Genomic DNA, 17,551 nt, shown 5'->3' on the forward strand with positions numbered 1-17,551 from the left:
ACCCCTTCATGGACCCCCATGACTGCAAGAAGACCACAAAGATTAGGACCATCAGAATGGCCTCACCCCTTCATGGACCCCCATGACTGCAAGAAGACCACAAAGATTAGGACCATCAGAATGGCCTCACCCCTTCATGGACACCCATGACTGCAAGAAGACCACGAAGATTAGGACCATCAGAATGGCCTCACCCCTTCATGGACCCCCATGACTGCAAGAAGACCACAAAGATTAGGACCATCAGAATGGCCGTACCCCTTCATGGACCCCCATGACTGCAAGAAGACCACGAAGATTAGGACCATCCGAATGGCCTCACCCCTTCATGGACCCCCATGACTGCAAGAAGACCACAAAGATTAGGACCATGAGAATGGCCTCACCCCTTCATGGACCCCCATGACTTCAAGAAGACCACAAAGATTAGGACCATGAGAATGGCCTCACCTGTTCATGGACCCCCATGACTGCAAGAAGACCACAAAGAATAGGACCATGAGAATGGCCGTACCCCTTCATGGACCCCCATGACTGCAAGAATACCACAAAGATTAGGACCATGAGAATGGCCGTACCCCTTCATGGACCCCCATGACTGCAAGAAGACCACAAAGATTAGGACCATCAGAATGGCTGTACCCCTTCATGGACCCCCATGACTGCAAGAATACCACAAAGATTAGGACCATGAGAATGGCCTCACCCCTTCATGGACCCCCATGACTGCAAGAATACCACAAAGATTAGGACCATCAGAATGGCCGTACCCCTTCATGGACCCCCATGACTGCAAGTAGACCACAAAGATTAGGACCATGAGAATGGCCTCACCCCTTCATGGACCCCCATGACTGCAAGAAGACCACAAAGATTAGGACCATCAGAATGGCCTCAACCGTTCATGGACCCCCATGACTGCAAGAAGACCACAAAGATTAGGACCATCAGAATGGCCGTACCCCTTCATGGACCCCCATGACTGCAAGAAGACCGCAAAGATTAGGACCATCAGAATGGCCTCACCCCTTCATGGACCCCCATGACTGCAAGAAGACCACAAAGATTAGAACCATCAGAATGGCCTCACCCCTTCATGGACCCCCATGACTGCAAGAAGACCACAAAGATTAGGACCATCAGAATGGCCTCACCCATTCATGGACCCCCATGACTGCAAGAAGACCACGAAGATTAGGACCATCAGAATGGCCTCACCCCTTCATGGACCCCCATGACTGCAAGAAGACCACAAAGATTAGGACCATCAGAATGGCCGTACCCCTTCATGGACCCCCATGACTGCAAGAAGACCACGAAGATTAGGACCATCCGAATGGCCTCACCCCTTCATGGACCCCCATGACTGCAAGAAGACCACAAAGATTAGGACCATGAGAATGGCCTCACCCCTTCATGGACCCCCATGACTTCAAGAAGACCACAAAGATTAGGACCATGAGAATGGCCTCACCTGTTCATGGACCCCCATGACTGCAAGAAGACCACAAAGACTAGGACCATGAGAATGGCCGTACCCCTTCATGGACCCCCATGACTGCAAGAATACCACAAAGATTAGGACCATGAGAATGGCCTCACCCCTTCATGGACCCCCATGACTGCAAGAAGGCCACAAAGATTAGGACCATCAGAATGGCCGTACCCCTTCATGGACCCCCATGACTGCAAGAAGACCACAAAGATTAGGACCATCAGATTGGCCTCACCCCTTCATGGACCCACATGACTGCAAGAAGGCCACAAAGATTAGGACCATCAGAATGGCCTCACCCCTTCATGGACCCCCATGACTGCAAGTAGACCACAAAGATTAGGACCATGAGAATGGCCTCACCCCTTCATGGACCCCCATGACTGCAAGTAGACCACAAAGATTAGGACCATGAGAATGGCCTCACCCCTTCATGGACCCTCATGACTGCAAGAAGACCACAAAGATTAGGACCATGAGAATGGCCTCACCCCTTCATGGACCCTCATGACTGCAAGAAGACCACAAAGATTAGGACCATCAGAATGGCCTCAACCGTTCATGGACCCCCATGACTGCAAGAAGACCGCAAAGATTAGGACCATCAGAATGGCCTCACCCCTTCATGGACCCCCATGACTGCAAGAAGACCACAAAGATTAGGACCATCAGAATGGCCGTACCCCTTCATGGACCCTCATGCTGCTTACACCGGGCAAATGTACAAGTTGGCTGTAAAGAAGGGATCTCCTCAGGGACCACAAGGCTGATCTGCAATGGTACCTCCCGAAATTCCACAACTTTGGATATCAGGCAAGTACCCCCCCCCCACCTCCAGGCCTTTCTAATGACCATTCAGGAGGAAACTCTCCATCATCAGATCTGGTTGGTGTATGGAGACCTCAGGTGACAAGTTCCCCTCGTCATGGGAGACGACCCGTTCCTCCAGACTCCTCCCCACACCAATCCAATCAGATCCCCACACACCAATCCAATCGGATCGCCACACACCAATCCATTCAGATCCCCACACCAATCCAATCAGATCCCCACACCAATCCAATCAGATCCCCACACCAATCCAATCAGATCCCCACACACCAATCCAATCAGATCCCCACACACCTATCCAATCAGATCCCCACACACCAATCCAATCAGATTCCCACACCAATCCAATCAGATCCCCACACACCAATCCAATCAGATCCCCACACCAATCCAATCAGATCCCCACACCAATCCAATCAGATCCCCACACACCTATCCAATCAGATCCCCACACACCTATCCAATCAGATCCCCACACCAATCCAATCAGAATCCCACACCAATCCAATCAGATCCCCACACACCTATCCAATCAGATCCCCACACACCAATCCAATCAGATTCCCACACCAATCCAATCAGATCCCCACACACCAATCCAATCAGATCCCCACACCAATCCAATCAGATCCCCACACCAATCCAATCAGATCCCCACACACCTATCCAATCAGATCCCCACACACCTATCCAATCAGATCCCCACACCAATCCAATCAGAATCCCACACCAATCCAATCAGATCCCCACACACCTATCCAATCAGATCCCCACACCAATCCAATCAGATTCCCACACCAATCCAATCAGATCCCCACACACCTATCCAATCAGATCCCCACACCAATCCAATCAGATCCCCACACACCTAGCCAACCAGATCCCCACACCAATCCAATCAGATCCCCACACCAATCCAATCAGATCCCCACACACCAATCCAATCAGATCCCCACACACCTAGCCAATCAGATCCCCACACACCTATCCAATCAGATCCCCACACACCTATCCAATCAGATCCCCACACACCAATCCAATCAGATCCCCACACACCAATCCAATCAGATCCCCACACACCAATCCAATCAGATCCCCACACACCAATCCAACCAGATCCCCACACACCAATCCAATCAGATCCCCACACCAATCCAATCAGATCCCCACACACCTATCCAATCAGATCCCCACACACCTATCCAATCAGATCCCCACACACCTATCCAATCAGATCCCCACACACCAATCCAATCAGATCCCCACACACCTATCCAATCAGATCCCCACACACATATCCAATCAGATCCCCACACACCAATCCAATCAGATCCCCACACACCTATCCAATCAGATCCCCACACACCTATCCAATCAGATCCCCACACACCTATCCAATCAGATCCCCACACACCTATCCAATCAGATCCCCACACACCTATCCAATCAGATCCCCACACACCAATCCAATCAGATCCCCACACACCAATCCAATCAGATCCCCACACACCTATCCAATCAGATCCCCACACACCTATCCAATCAGATCCCCACACCAATCCAATCAGATCCCCACACACCTATCCAATCAGATCCCCACACACCTATCCAATCAGATCCCCACACCAATCCAATCAGATCCCCACACACCTATCCAATCAGATCCCCACACACCTATCCAATCAGATCCCCACACCAATCCAATCAGATCCCCACACACCTATCCAATCAGATCCCCACACACCTATCCAATCAGATCCCCACACACCAATCCAATCAGATCCCCACACACCAATCCAATCAGATCCCCACACACCTATCCAATCAGATCCCCACACCAATCCAATCGGATCCCCACACACCAATCCAATCAGATCCCCACACCAATCCAATCAGATCCCCACACACCAATCCAATCAGATCCCCACACCAATCCATTCAGATCCCCACACACCAATCCAATCAGATCCCCACACACCAATCCAATCAGATCCCCACACACCTATCCAATCAGATCCCCACACCAATCCAATCAGATCCCCACACCAATCCAATCAGATCCCCACACACCAATCCAATCAGATCCCCACACACCTATCCAATCAGATCACCACACCAATCCAATCAGATCCCCACACCAATCCAATCAGATCCCCACACACCAATCTAATCAGATCCCCACACACCTATCCAACCAGATCCCCACACACCAATCCAATCAGATCCCCACACACCTAGCCAATCAGATCCCCACACACCTATCCAACCAGATCCCCACACCAATCCAATCAGATCCCCACACACCAATCCAACCAGATCCCCACACACCTAGCCAACCAGATCCCCACACCAATCCAATCAGATCCCCACACCAATCCAATCAGATCCCCACACACCAATCCAATCAGATCCCCACACACCAATCCAATCAGATCCCCACACACCAATCCAATCAGATCCCCACACACCTAGCCAATCAGATCCCCACACACCAATCCAATCAGATCCCCACACACCTAGCCAATCAGATCCCCACACACCTATCCAACCAGATCCCCACACACCTAGCCAACCAGATCCCCACACACCTAGCCAATCAGATCCCCACACACCAATCCAATCAGATCCCCACACACCAATCCAATCAGATCCCCACACACCTAGCCAATCAGATCCCCACACACCAATCCAATCAGATCCCCACACACCTAGCCAATCAGATCCCCACACACCAATCCAACCAGATCCCCACACACCTAGCCAATCAGATCCCCACACACCAATCCAATCAGATCCCCACACACCTAGCCAATCAGATCCCCACACACCAATCCAATCAGATCCCCACACCAATCCAATCGGATCCCCACAGCAATCCAATCAGATCCCCACACCAATCCAATCAGATCCCCACACACCAATCCAACCAGATCCCCACACACCAATCCAATCAGATCCCCACACCAATCCAATCAGATCCCCACACACCAATCCAATCAGATCCCCACACACCTATCGAATCAGATCCCCACACACCTATCCAATCAGATCCCCACACACCAATCCAATCAGATCCCCACACACCAATCCAATCAGATCCCCACACCAATCCAATCAGATCCCCACACACCTATCCAATCAGATCCCCACACACCAATCCAATCAGATCCCCACACACCAATCCAATCAGATCCCCACACACCTATCCAATCAGATCCCCACACACCAATCCAATCAGATCCCCACACACCAATCCAATCAGATCCCCACACACCAATCCAATCAGATCCCCACACACCTATCCAATCAGATCCCCACACCAATCCAATCAGATCCCCACACACCTATCCAATCAGATCCCCACACCAATCCAATCAGATCCCCACACACCAATCCAATCAGATCCCCACACACCAATCCAATCAGATCCCCATTCTACACAGAACCCAATCATTTCTGGAAACACCATCACGTCTCCTCCAGATTGGAGAAGAGGGATCTCGTATGGTGAGAAGATGATGGAGCTGTAGGGTCCCAGGGACTGTTCTAGGCCTCATCCTACCCCGGGAAGCTTTCTTCTTTACCTGAACATGAAGTGCTCTCAGACGCCGTCCTTCTTCTAGATGGACTGTAACTGGAACTGTCGGGGGTCCTCAGACTACGCTCCTGGAAAGCTGAAAAATAATGGAGGACACAATCCGTTCAGCACGGCAACAAGGAGGACACAGTGTCAGGGTCAATGTCAAGAACATATCCAAGTATGAGGTTCATGGAGGATCACACAGGAGATCCCACCTTGTAGGGACTGATCACCGGCCGGCTGAAGGTCAGGGATGGGATGTCCATGGAGGATCACACAGGAGATCCCACCTTGTAGGGACTGATCACCGGCCGGCTGAAGGTCAGGGATGGGATGTCCATGGAGGATCACACAGGAGATCCCACCTTGTAGGGACTGATCACCGGCCGGCTGAAGGTCAGGGATGGGATGTCCATGGAGGATCATACAGGAGATCCCACCTTGTAGGGACTGATCACCGAATATAAGAACTGTCTGACAGTATGGGCCGGGTGAAGGTCAGGGATGGGATGTCCATGGAGGATCATACAGGAGATCCCACCTTGTAGGGACTGATCACCGGCCGGCTGAAGGTCAGGGATGGGATGTCCATGGAGGAGCACACAGGAGATCCCACCTTGTAGGGACTGATCACCGGCCGGTTGAAGGTCAGGGATGGGATGTCCATGGTGGACCATACAGGAGATCCCACCTTGTAGGGACTGATCACCGAATATAAGAACTGTCTGGTAGTATGGGCCGGCTGAAGGTCCGGAATAAGATGTCCATGGTGGACCATACAGGAGATCCCACCCTGTAGGGACTGATCACTGGCCGGCTGGTTGAAGGTCAGGGATGGGATGTCCATGGAGGATCACACAGGAGATCCCACCTTGTAGGGACTGATCACCGGCCAGTTGAAGGTCAGGGATGGGATGTCCATGGAGGATCATACAGGAGATCCCACCCTGTAGGGACTGATCACCGGCCGGATGAAGGTCAGGGATGGGATGTCCATGGTGGACCACACAGGAGATCCCACCTTGTAGGGACTGATCACCGGCCGGTTGAAGGTCAGGGATGGGATGTCCATGGTGGATCATACAGGAGATCCCACCTTGTAGGGACTGATCACTGGTCGGTTGAAGGTCAGGGATGGGATGTCCATGGTGGATCATACAGGAGATCCCACCTTGTAGGGACTGATCACCGGCCGGCTGAAGGTCAGGGATGGGATGTCCATGGTGGATCATACAGGAGATCCCACCTTGTAGGGACTGATCACCGGCCGGTTGCAGGTCAGGGATGGGATGTCCATGGTGGATCATACAGGAGATCCCACCCTGTAGGGACTGATCACCGATTATAAGAACTGTCTGGTAATAAGGGCCGGTTGAAGGTCAGGGATGGGATGTCCATGGAGGATCACACAGGAGATCCCACCTTGTAGGGACTGATCACTGGCCGGTTGAAGGTCAGGGATGGGATGTCTATGGAGGATCATACAGGAGATCCCACCCTACCCTGTAGGGACTGATCACCGGCCGGTTGAAGGTCAGGGATGGGATGTCCATGGTGGATCATACAGGAGATCCCACCTTGTAGGGACTGATCACCGGCCGGTTGAAGGTCAGGGATGGGATGTCCATGGAGGATCATACAGGAGATCCCACCCTACCCTGTAGGGACTGATCACCGGCCGGTTGAAGGTCAGGGATGGGATGTCCATGGAGGATCATACAGGAGATCCCACCTTGTAGGGACTGATCACCGGCCGGTTGAAGGTCAGGGATGGGATGTCTATGGAGGATCACACAGGAGATCCCACCTTGTAGGGACTGATCACCGGCCGGTTGAAGGTCAGGGATGGGATGTCCATGGAGGATCATACAGGAGATCCCACCTTGTAGGGACTGATCACCGGCCGGTTGAAGGTCAGGGATGGGATGTCTATGGAGGATCATACAGGAGATCCCACCTTGTAGGGACTGATCACCGGCCGGCTGAAGGTCAGGGATGGGATGTCCATGGAGGATCACACAGGAGATCCCACCTTGTAGGGACTGATCACCGGCCGGCTGAAGGTCAGGGATGGGATGTCCATGGAGGATCATACAGGAGATCCCACCTTGTAGGGACTGATCACCGGCCGGCTGAAGGTCAGGGATGGGATGTCCATGGAGGATCACACAGGAGATCCCACCTTGTAGGGACTGATCACCGGCCGGCTGAAGGTCAGGGATGGGATGTCCATGGAGGATCATACAGGAGATCCCACCTTGTAGGGACTGATCACCGAATATAAGAACTGTCTGACAGTATGGGCCGGGTGAAGGTCAGGGATGGGATGTCCATGGAGGATCATACAGGAGATCCCACCTTGTAGGGACTGATCACCGGCCGGCTGAAGGTCAGGGATGGGATGTCCATGGTGGACCATACAGGAGATCCCACCTTGTAGGGACTGATCACCGAATATAAGAACTGTCTGGTAGTATGGGCCGGCTGAAGGTCCGGAATAAGATGTCCATGGTGGACCATACAGGAGATCCCACCCTGTAGGGACTGATCACTGGCCGGCTGGTTGAAGGTCAGGGATGGGATGTCCATGGTGGATCATACAGGAGATCCCACCTTGTAGGGACTGATCACCGGCCGGTTGAAGGTCAGGGATGGGATGTCCATGGAGGATCACACAGGAGATCCCACCTTGTAGGGACTGATCACCGGCCAGTTGAAGGTCAGGGATGGGATGTCCATGGAGGATCATACAGGAGATCCCACCCTGTAGGGACTGATCACCGGCCGGATGAAGGTCAGGGATGGGATGTCCATGGTGGACCACACAGGAGATCCCACCTTGTAGGGACTGATCACCGGCCGGTTGAAGGTCAGGGATGGGATGTCCATGGTGGATCATACAGGAGATCCCACCTTGTAGGGACTGATCACTGGTCGGTTGAAGGTCAGGGATGGGATGTCCATGGTGGATCATACAGGAGATCCCACCTTGTAGGGACTGATCACCGGCCGGCTGAAGGTCAGGGATGGGATGTCCATGGTGGATCATACAGGAGATCCCACCTTGTAGGGACTGATCACCGGCCGGTTGCAGGTCAGGGATGGGATGTCCATGGTGGATCATACAGGAGATCCCACCCTGTAGGGACTGATCACCGATTATAAGAACTGTCTGGTAATAAGGGCCGGCTGAAGGTCAGGGATGGGATGTCCATGGAGGATCACACAGGAGATCCCACCTTGTAGGGACTGATCACTGGCCGGTTGAAGGTCAGGGATGGGATGTCTATGGAGGATCATACAGGAGATCCCACCCTACCCTGTAGGGACTGATCACCGGCCGGTTGAAGGTCAGGGATGGGATGTCCATGGTGGATCATACAGGAGATCCCACCTTGTAGGGACTGATCACCGGCCGGTTGAAGGTCAGGGATGGGATGTCTATGGAGGATCACACAGGAGATCCCACCCTGTAGGGACTGATCACCGGCTGGTTGAAGGTCAGGGATGGGATGTCTATGGAGGATCACACAGAAGATCCCACCCTGTAGGGACTGATCACCGGCCGGTTGAAGGTCAGGGATGGGATGTCCATGGTGGATCATACAGGAGATCCCACCTTGTAGGGACTGATCACCGGCCGGTTGCAGGTCAGGGATGGGATGTCCATGGTGGATCATACAGGAGATCCCACCCTGTAGGGACTGATCACCGATTATAAGAACTGTCTGGTAATAAGGGCCGGCTGAAGGTCAGGGATGGGATGTCCATGGAGGATCACACAGGAGATCCCACCTTGTAGGGACTGATCACTGGCCGGTTGAAGGTCAGGGATGGGATGTCTATGGAGGATCATACAGGAGATCCCACCCTACCCTGTAGGGACTGATCACCGGCCGGTTGAAGGTCAGGGATGGGATGTCCATGGTGGATCATACAGGAGATCCCACCTTGTAGGGACTGATCACCGGCCGGTTGAAGGTCAGGGATGGGATGTCTATGGAGGATCACACAGGAGATCCCACCCTGTAGGGACTGATCACCGGCTGGTTGAAGGTCAGGGATGGGATGTCTATGGAGGATCACACAGAAGATCCCACCCTGTAGGGACTGATCACCGGCCGGTTGAAGGTCAGGGACTGGCTGATATTTCAGGTCCTTCTATTTATAATCTGCCGGCTCGGCTCTGCAATGTCACGGCTTCCTCCAGGACTGGAGACACAATTACATCTGGAGGAGGCGGAGCTAACTCCCCCCCCCCCCCCCCCCGTCATCTGCAAGGACAGCGGAGGCACTGCAGGCACTAATGAGCCCCCCGACGCCGCGTGTCTGTGTGCGTGTATGTGTGTGTGTGAGTGCGTGTGCGTGTCTGTGTGTGCGTGTGAGTGCGTGTGTGTGTCTGTGTGTGCGTCACCCCTACTCCAGGAAGACAATTCCCAACACTACAGACAACCCTGAGCTCTGAGGAGAGGACCCCTACCATCCATTCACCAGAGACATCGCTGAGCCCATCCATTCACCAGAGACATCGCTGAGCCCATCCATTCACCAGACACATTGCTGAGCCCATCCATTCACCAGAGACATCGCTGAGCCCATCCATTCACCAGAGACATCCCTGAGCCCATCCATTCACCAGAGACATCCCTGAGCCCATCCATTCACCAGACATATCGCTGAGCCCATCCATTCACCAGACACATCGCTGAGCCCATCCATTCACCAGAGACATCACTGAGCCCATCCAGAGACATCACTGGGCCCATCCAGAGACATCACTGAGCCCATCCATTCACCAGAGACGTCGCTGAGCCCATCCATTCACCAGAGACGTCGCTGAGCCCATCCATTCACCAGAGACGTCGCTGAGCCCATCCATTCAACAGACACGTCGCTGAGCCCATCCATTCACCAGAGACGTCCCTGAGCCCATCCATTCACCAGAGACGTTCCTGAGCCCATCCATTCACCAGAGACGTCCCTGAGCCCATCCATTCACCAGACACGTCCCTGAGCCCATCAATTCACCAGACACATCGCTGAGTCCATCCATTCACCAGACATCCCTGAGCCCATCCATTCACCAGAGAGATTGCTGAGCCCATCCATTCACCAGAGACATCGCTGAGCCCATCCATTCAACAGACACAACGCTGAGTCCATCCATTCACCAGAGACATCGCTGAGCCCATCCATTCACCAGAGACATCACTGAGCCCATCCATTCACCAGAGACATCACTGAGCCCATCCAGAGACATCACTGAGCCCATCCATTCACCAGAGACGTCCCTGAGCCCATCCATTCACCAGAGACGTCCCTGAGCCCATCCATTCACCAGACACGTCCCTGAGCCCATCCATTCACCAGACACGTCCCTGAGCCCATCCATTCACCAGAGACATCGCTGAGCCCATCCATTCACCAGAGACATCGCTGAGCCCATCCATTCACCAGGGACATCGCTGAGCCCATCCATTCACCAGAGACATCGCTGAGCCCATCCATTCACCAGAGACATCGCTGAGCCCATCCATTCACCAGGGACATCGCTGAGCCCATCCATTCACCAGAGACATCGCTGAGCCCATCCATTCAACAGACACATCGCTGAGCCCATCCATTCACCAGAGACGTCCCTGAGCCCATCCATTCACCAGACACATCACTGAGCCCATCCATTCACCAGAGACATCACTGAGCCCATCCATTCACCAGACATATCACTGAGCCCATCCATTCACCAGAAACATCGCTGAGCCCATCCATTCACCAGACATCACTGAGCCCATCCATTCACCAGAGACATCACTGAGCCCATCCAGAGACATCACTGAGCCCATCCATTCACCAGAGACATCCCTGAGCCCATCCATTCACCAGAGACATCCCTGAGCCCATCCATTCACCAGACACATCGCTGAGCCCATCCATTCACCAGACTCATCACTGAGCCCATCCATTCACCAGACACATCACTGAGCCCATCCAATCACCAGACACATCGCTGAGCCCATCCATTCACCAGACTCATCACTGAGCCCATCCATACACTGAGAGCGCCCCCTGTCTGTTCAGCAGAGGACTGCGCCATCACTGGGACACTGTGTGGATCATACCACCCTGTTGATGTTGGGGGGGGAGGGGCGTTCCTGGGACACTGTGTGGATCATACCACCCTGTTGATGTTGGGGGGGAGGGGCGTTCCTGGGACACTGTGTGGATCATACCACCCTGTTGATGTTGGGGGGGGTTCATACACACAGCCCATCCATGCACTGAGAGCGCCCCCTGTCTGTTCAGCAGAGGACGGTGCCATCACTGGGACACTGTGTGGATCATACCACCCTGTTGATGTTGGGGGGGAGGGGTGTTCCTGGGACACTGTGTGGATCATACCACCCTGTTGATGTTGGGGGGGGGGTGTTCCTGGGACACTGTGTGGATCATACCACCCTGTTGATGTTGGGGGGGAGGGGCGTTCCTGGGACACTGTGTGGATCATACCACACTGTTGATGTTGGGGGGGAGGGGCGTTCCTGGGACACTGTGTGGATCATACCACCCTGTTGATGTTGGGGGGGAGGGGCGTTCCTGGGACACTGTGTGGATCATACCACCCTGTTGATGTTGGGGGGGAGGGGCGTTCCTGGGACACTGTGTGGATCATACCACCCTGTTGATGTTGGGGGGGAGGGGCGTTCCTGGGACACTGTGTGGATCATACCACCCTGTTGATGTTGGGGGGGAGGGGCGTTCCTGGGACACTGTGTGGATCATACCACCCTGTTGATGTTGGGGGGGAGGGGTGTTCCTGGGACACTGTGTGGATCATACCACCCTGTTGATGTTGGGGGGGAGGGGCGTTCCTGGGACACTGTGTGGATCATACCACCCTGTTGATGTTGGGGGGAGGGGCGTTCCTGGGACACTGTGTGGATCATACCACCCTGTTGATGTTGGGGGGGAGGGGTGTTCCTGGGACACTGTGTGGATCATACCACCCTGTTGATGTTGGGGGGGAGGGGCGTTCCTGGGACACTGTGTGGATCATACCACCCTGTTGATGTTGGGGGGGGGGTGTTCCTGGGACACTGTGTGGATCATACCACCCTGTTGATGTTGGGGGGGAGGGGCGTTCCTGGGACACTGTGTGGATCATACCACCCTGTTGATGTTGGGGGGGAGGGGTGTTCCTGGGACACTGTGTGGATCATACCACCCTGTTGATGTTGGGGGGGAGGGGCATTCATGCACACAGTTGGACGTTCCTTCACTCTCTTACCTGCTGAGGACTGGGCAGCCTCCTTCCTGGTGGATCTGCTCTCCGTGAAGAAGGTGGGGCCATCGCTGAGCGTCTTGCACCCGGTGTTGGCAGACATGGGGCCCCGACAGTTGCCTATTGCACTTGTGAAGAGGTTGGTGTGTTCATCGCTGCTGGCCGGCTCGGAGCCGGACGTGAAGCCGCTGAGCGAGAGGCTGGGCGAGCTGTTGGAACAGTCAATCTGCAATGGAGTCTGAAGTCCCAAAGCCAACAAGCCCGCCTCAGGGGCCTCCCTCCGGACCCACTGCTCCTCTCGGCTCAGCAGTCCCTTGGCAGGAGTCAGGTGACCGCAGGAGAGGTGACACCGGTGTTTGTCTTTGTGTTTGTACCGCTCCCCGATGTTGTCCTTCCCAAACCTGTAACGTTTCAGGGACTCCAGAACCGTCCTAGAAGAGCCAACCCCAGCCAAGGGATCCATGGAGAGCTGCGGCTGGTCTGATCGGTGTTCCCGGTGTTTGTGGCGGTGGCGGTGTTTGTGCTCCACCATCCAACCGTAGGCCATGTCTGGGGGGACGGTGGGGTAGGTGCCCACAGGAAGGAGAGGGGTGCGGCTGGTGGTCAGGAACGCCTCTTGCCGCAGGAGCTTGTGTTTCTTCTTATGGTACTTGGCAGGGTTCAGCAATAAATGGCCTGCATGCATGTAGGAAGGGGGGTGCAGTGGGGTGGTGAAGGAAGGAGAAGGTGGAGGGGGGTACAGGGTGGGGGGGTACCGTCCATAATAACTTAAGCCAATGGGGGCTGCAGTAATGGGGGAGGGGGAGTAAGGCATGCTGTATGAAGGGTAGAAGCCAGTGCTGGAGAGGGGAAAACCGAGACTGTGGACAAATGGCATCTCCGACATGGAGTCCCGCATCTTGGGGGGCCGCCCCCTCTTCTTCTTCAAGTCCGGCTTCCGGATGTAGTGCAAAGGATCCAAAGGAAAGGTTGGGTGACTGTAGAAGCTGTTGAAATTGAGGCGGAATATGGTAGGAAGCAGATCTCGGGGGATGAAATGGTGACCCCGGTGGGAAATGTGGACCTCACTCAAACGCGTTACAAGCTCCTCCAACTCAGCCAGGAAGTCCGGGTCCTGCCGGGCGCGCAGCTGCGGGTACTTCTTTTTACGTTTCCGCCGCTTGAGCTTGTCGTAGGTGAGATAGTCATGGCTCCTGTGCTTACATTTGTGCTTGTGTTTCTCTTTGAGGCCGCTAAGGACCGGCGAGGCCTGAGGTGCAAGAAGAGCAATGTGTTCGAAAGAATGGCGTCTCTTCTTCTGTGCGCAAAACTTCTCCGCCCGGTCTGACGTGCTGTTGTTGTCCGTCCCGATGCCGCTGTCGCTGGGGATGGTCTCATCGCTGTGAGACTCACTGATGGGAGAAGAAGTGGCTTCCTTTAAGGAAGGGATTTCATTGAGGTGGGAGGGAGAGTTTGGCAGCAACGTTGGGGGTGACAGTTGTCTGCAGTCCTTGGAGGCTTTCCTCATGGCAAGGGTCTGAAGGAAGGTACCTTGCCTCGAGTGTGGGTGGGGATATGGCACGGGGCTGGGCTCCACAAAACTGGCATCACTGCTGATGGGACTCTGGGCGCCACTGGCTCCAGGCGAGAGGGAACTGGCTGGAGAAGGAAGAACCTCGGAGCCAGGTATGTTCTGGGATATGATGGGTGCTACACCTTGACCCAACGTTGGGTGAGCCTCTTGCTGGCCAGCTTTTTCTAGAGAACTGACGGAATTTTTGGTCATGATGCTCTCTGATGTTGACTTGGGCTTCCTGCCTCTCCTCTTGCCCATGTAGATGGTGCCTTTCTTGCTGACGTTTATTTGCTGACCCAGTTTAGAAGTGAACGTGGCGGCAAGCGTTGATACCGTACCTTGCAGCTTCACTGGAGTCTTCCCTCTGGAGCTTTGTTCAGCCGCGCCGGAGAGGATCTGACTCAGCAGCTTCTTCCGTTTAATAGTCTTCATCTTATTTATCTTCCGAATAATATTCTTCACTAGTTGCCCGTTGTTTTTCTTCAGAGATTTCTTGTCCGCCTCCGAGCAGTTGCTGCCCGCGTCGTCAGCATGGAGTCTGCTGTTCACATGGTCATCGTTCTGTTGCTTCTCGTTTTCACATTCAGTTTGCTTGTGATTATCGGTCACCAGAAAAGGTGCGACGGAAAGGACAGGCGGCGTTCGCATCGGGGCAGCCGAATCCCTCCTCGGCCTCCCTCTCTTCCTCGGAAACACCGGTCTGGGAAGGTTGGTTTTTAGAGACGGCATCTCGATCTCTGGCTGGAGAACAGGAGGCCCTTGCTCTTCTTTGGACTGCGATGAGGCTACTTTAAAAGCTGGGATTTTAAGTGCTCTTTTCGGGGGACCCTCCAGATGCGGCATGTCCTTACTTTTAGGCTTTCCTCTCTTAGGTTTGTAGGAATCGGAACCATCGGTGGGCATACAAACCATTCGGTAATTCCTATGGGAACTATACAGTTTGGGGTTCTGCTTGTGCGTTTCGTTGATGGCTCCTTCATTGGACATGCTTGCTTTGGACAATGACTTGGACAGTAGACCATGAACTGAAGTTTTCCCCCCAGCTTTCTCAGGTGTGCCCCGCTGAGACCTATCACTGACCACTGAGGCTGGCCTTCCCACGCCATGCTCAGATGATACTTTGGGGTGCTGGATGGTTTTGTTGGACACTTTGGTCCACCGCGGCTTTTTACCTTTCCTTTTCTTAAAGTGTTTAGTCTGCGAGTTGGTGCTTCCATGTTGGCTGCTGTAAGGCGGCTTTTCCGAGAGGCCGCTGACCTTCACCAACTGTTTTTTCCTAAGTAAACTTGCAAAACTGACAACAGATGGGTCTGAGCGGTGGCTGCCAGGCTCCACCCTCTGCGTGGGCTTTTTGTCTGGTACATGGGGAACATGAGTCCTTAAATTCTCACTGGGGACACTTTTCGCCTCTTTGCTCGTCTTTTCGTTCTGTAAGAAGTCCAGAGATTTTTGAGGGATTTTATGAGCCCTGTTAGCGGGTAAAGTGTCGGATGTAAACTTGCTTTTGTCGCTTGGCTCATCAATACATTCCACACGCGTTGCGTCAAGAGTTAAGTGCAATGAACTTGAGGGGGATTGGGGACAATTCACATTTGAACTCCTACTGGAGGATGTCAGAGACGTCGCTGGTGCTGGCGAAGGTAGATTACCCTCCCCGACGGCACTGAAAGGTGACACGGCTGCTGACGCGTCCGACGCACCCCCCTTCCGATAGTCCAATGAAGTGCAATACACAGGGCAAAGCTTTTCAGGCATTTCCGCAACAGGGAGACCTTTCTCAGAGAGGGAACCTTTCTCCACCGGGATGGAAGTCCTGTTATTACATTTCTCTTTCTCACCGGTGGATCCCTCTTTCCTGATACAGAACTTTTCCAAGATGCTGTCCTTGGCCTGCCGTACGTTAACCCTCTCCGAAGCTTGACTGTTCATTCTTTCCTCCGAGCCCCTGGATTTGGAAGGAGAGCTCAGACGCTCTGTCGCAGGAGAGTCATCTTTCGGCATTGCCCGTTCTTCCAAGGGCAAGCTGACCGGGGCTGACGATGCCTGCTTTTTGGCTCTGATTTTGGAAGACTTGGAAGGAGGGCATGTTGCGATGAGCTGAGCGAGTTTTTCAGTAACGCTGGCGGCTGTGCCGTTCACCGGTACCCTGTCCTTTGAGTCAGGGTCTTTGTTACTGACAAGTCCAGGTGGTGATGCCTTGGTGAGCTCAGCCACTTCTGAGTGCAAAGGTGAAGAATTCTTTGTAGCGGGGACCTTCTCCTCCTCGGAGCGGACATGTAAACACTCTGCCTTCAGGCCGTCGTGACTCGGGTTCTCTGCAGACTTCTTAGACGATCTGGAAGAGTCCTGGAAGAGAAAACACAAAATAGAGATTTAGAGGAGCAACCCGCCATTGTGTGCGCCATCATCATCTTCATCCTGACCATTCACCAATCTACAGGCCTGAAGCCCAGGAACAGGCCCGGCTGAGACTCACCGGAAAATGAAAGCTAGATTAAATCTGGATGACCTTCGCCAGATCCAGCAAACGTAAAAAATCTGGCCTATCCGCTACTCCCATACAAAGGATTGTTGGAAAAAGGTGAAGAACGGGGAGCAGATCCCTCTCACTGGAAGGAGAATTCTCTCCACCCGTATTCGGCAGCCAGCTGGGTTTGGCTGTACGTGACGGAGTTGGCCTAATCCTTGCCAGTTATTTATGTAAATAAACGTGGCACCTTGTTTCGTTTTGCAGGCAGGCAGGGAGGGAGATGGTGGCTGCGGCGTTCCGCTGCTTGTTTTGTGTACGCTAAGAACAAGAGGGGGAAAAAA

The 17,551-nt window shown here is 53.7% G+C and overlaps 1 protein-coding gene across 1 annotated transcript in view; it reads right to left on the reverse strand.

Annotated features, from left to right (window-relative positions):
* LOC149428168 (histone-lysine N-methyltransferase ASH1L-like) overlaps positions 1-17,157 on the reverse strand; it is a gene marked incomplete at its 3' end in the record, with an annotated part of 34,468 nt that extends 17,311 nt beyond the window's left edge. The window contains exons 1-3 of the mRNA XM_089667639.1: positions 17,131-17,157; positions 13,192-17,086; positions 5,911-6,000 (exon numbers count right to left, since the gene is read on the reverse strand). Of these exons, the coding sequence (XP_089523765.1) occupies positions 5,911-6,000; positions 13,192-17,086; positions 17,131-17,157 (4,012 nt within the window). The remainder of the gene's footprint in view (positions 1-5,910; positions 6,001-13,191; positions 17,087-17,130) is intronic.
* Positions 17,158-17,551: the final 394 nt, after the last annotated feature.

This window comes from Staurois parvus, unplaced genomic scaffold (assembly GCF_062004578.1).
Source record: "Staurois parvus isolate SC_StPar_1 unplaced genomic scaffold, SC_StPar_1.0 ptg003445l, whole genome shotgun sequence".
Lineage (NCBI taxonomy): Eukaryota > Metazoa > Chordata > Amphibia > Anura > Ranidae > Staurois > Staurois parvus.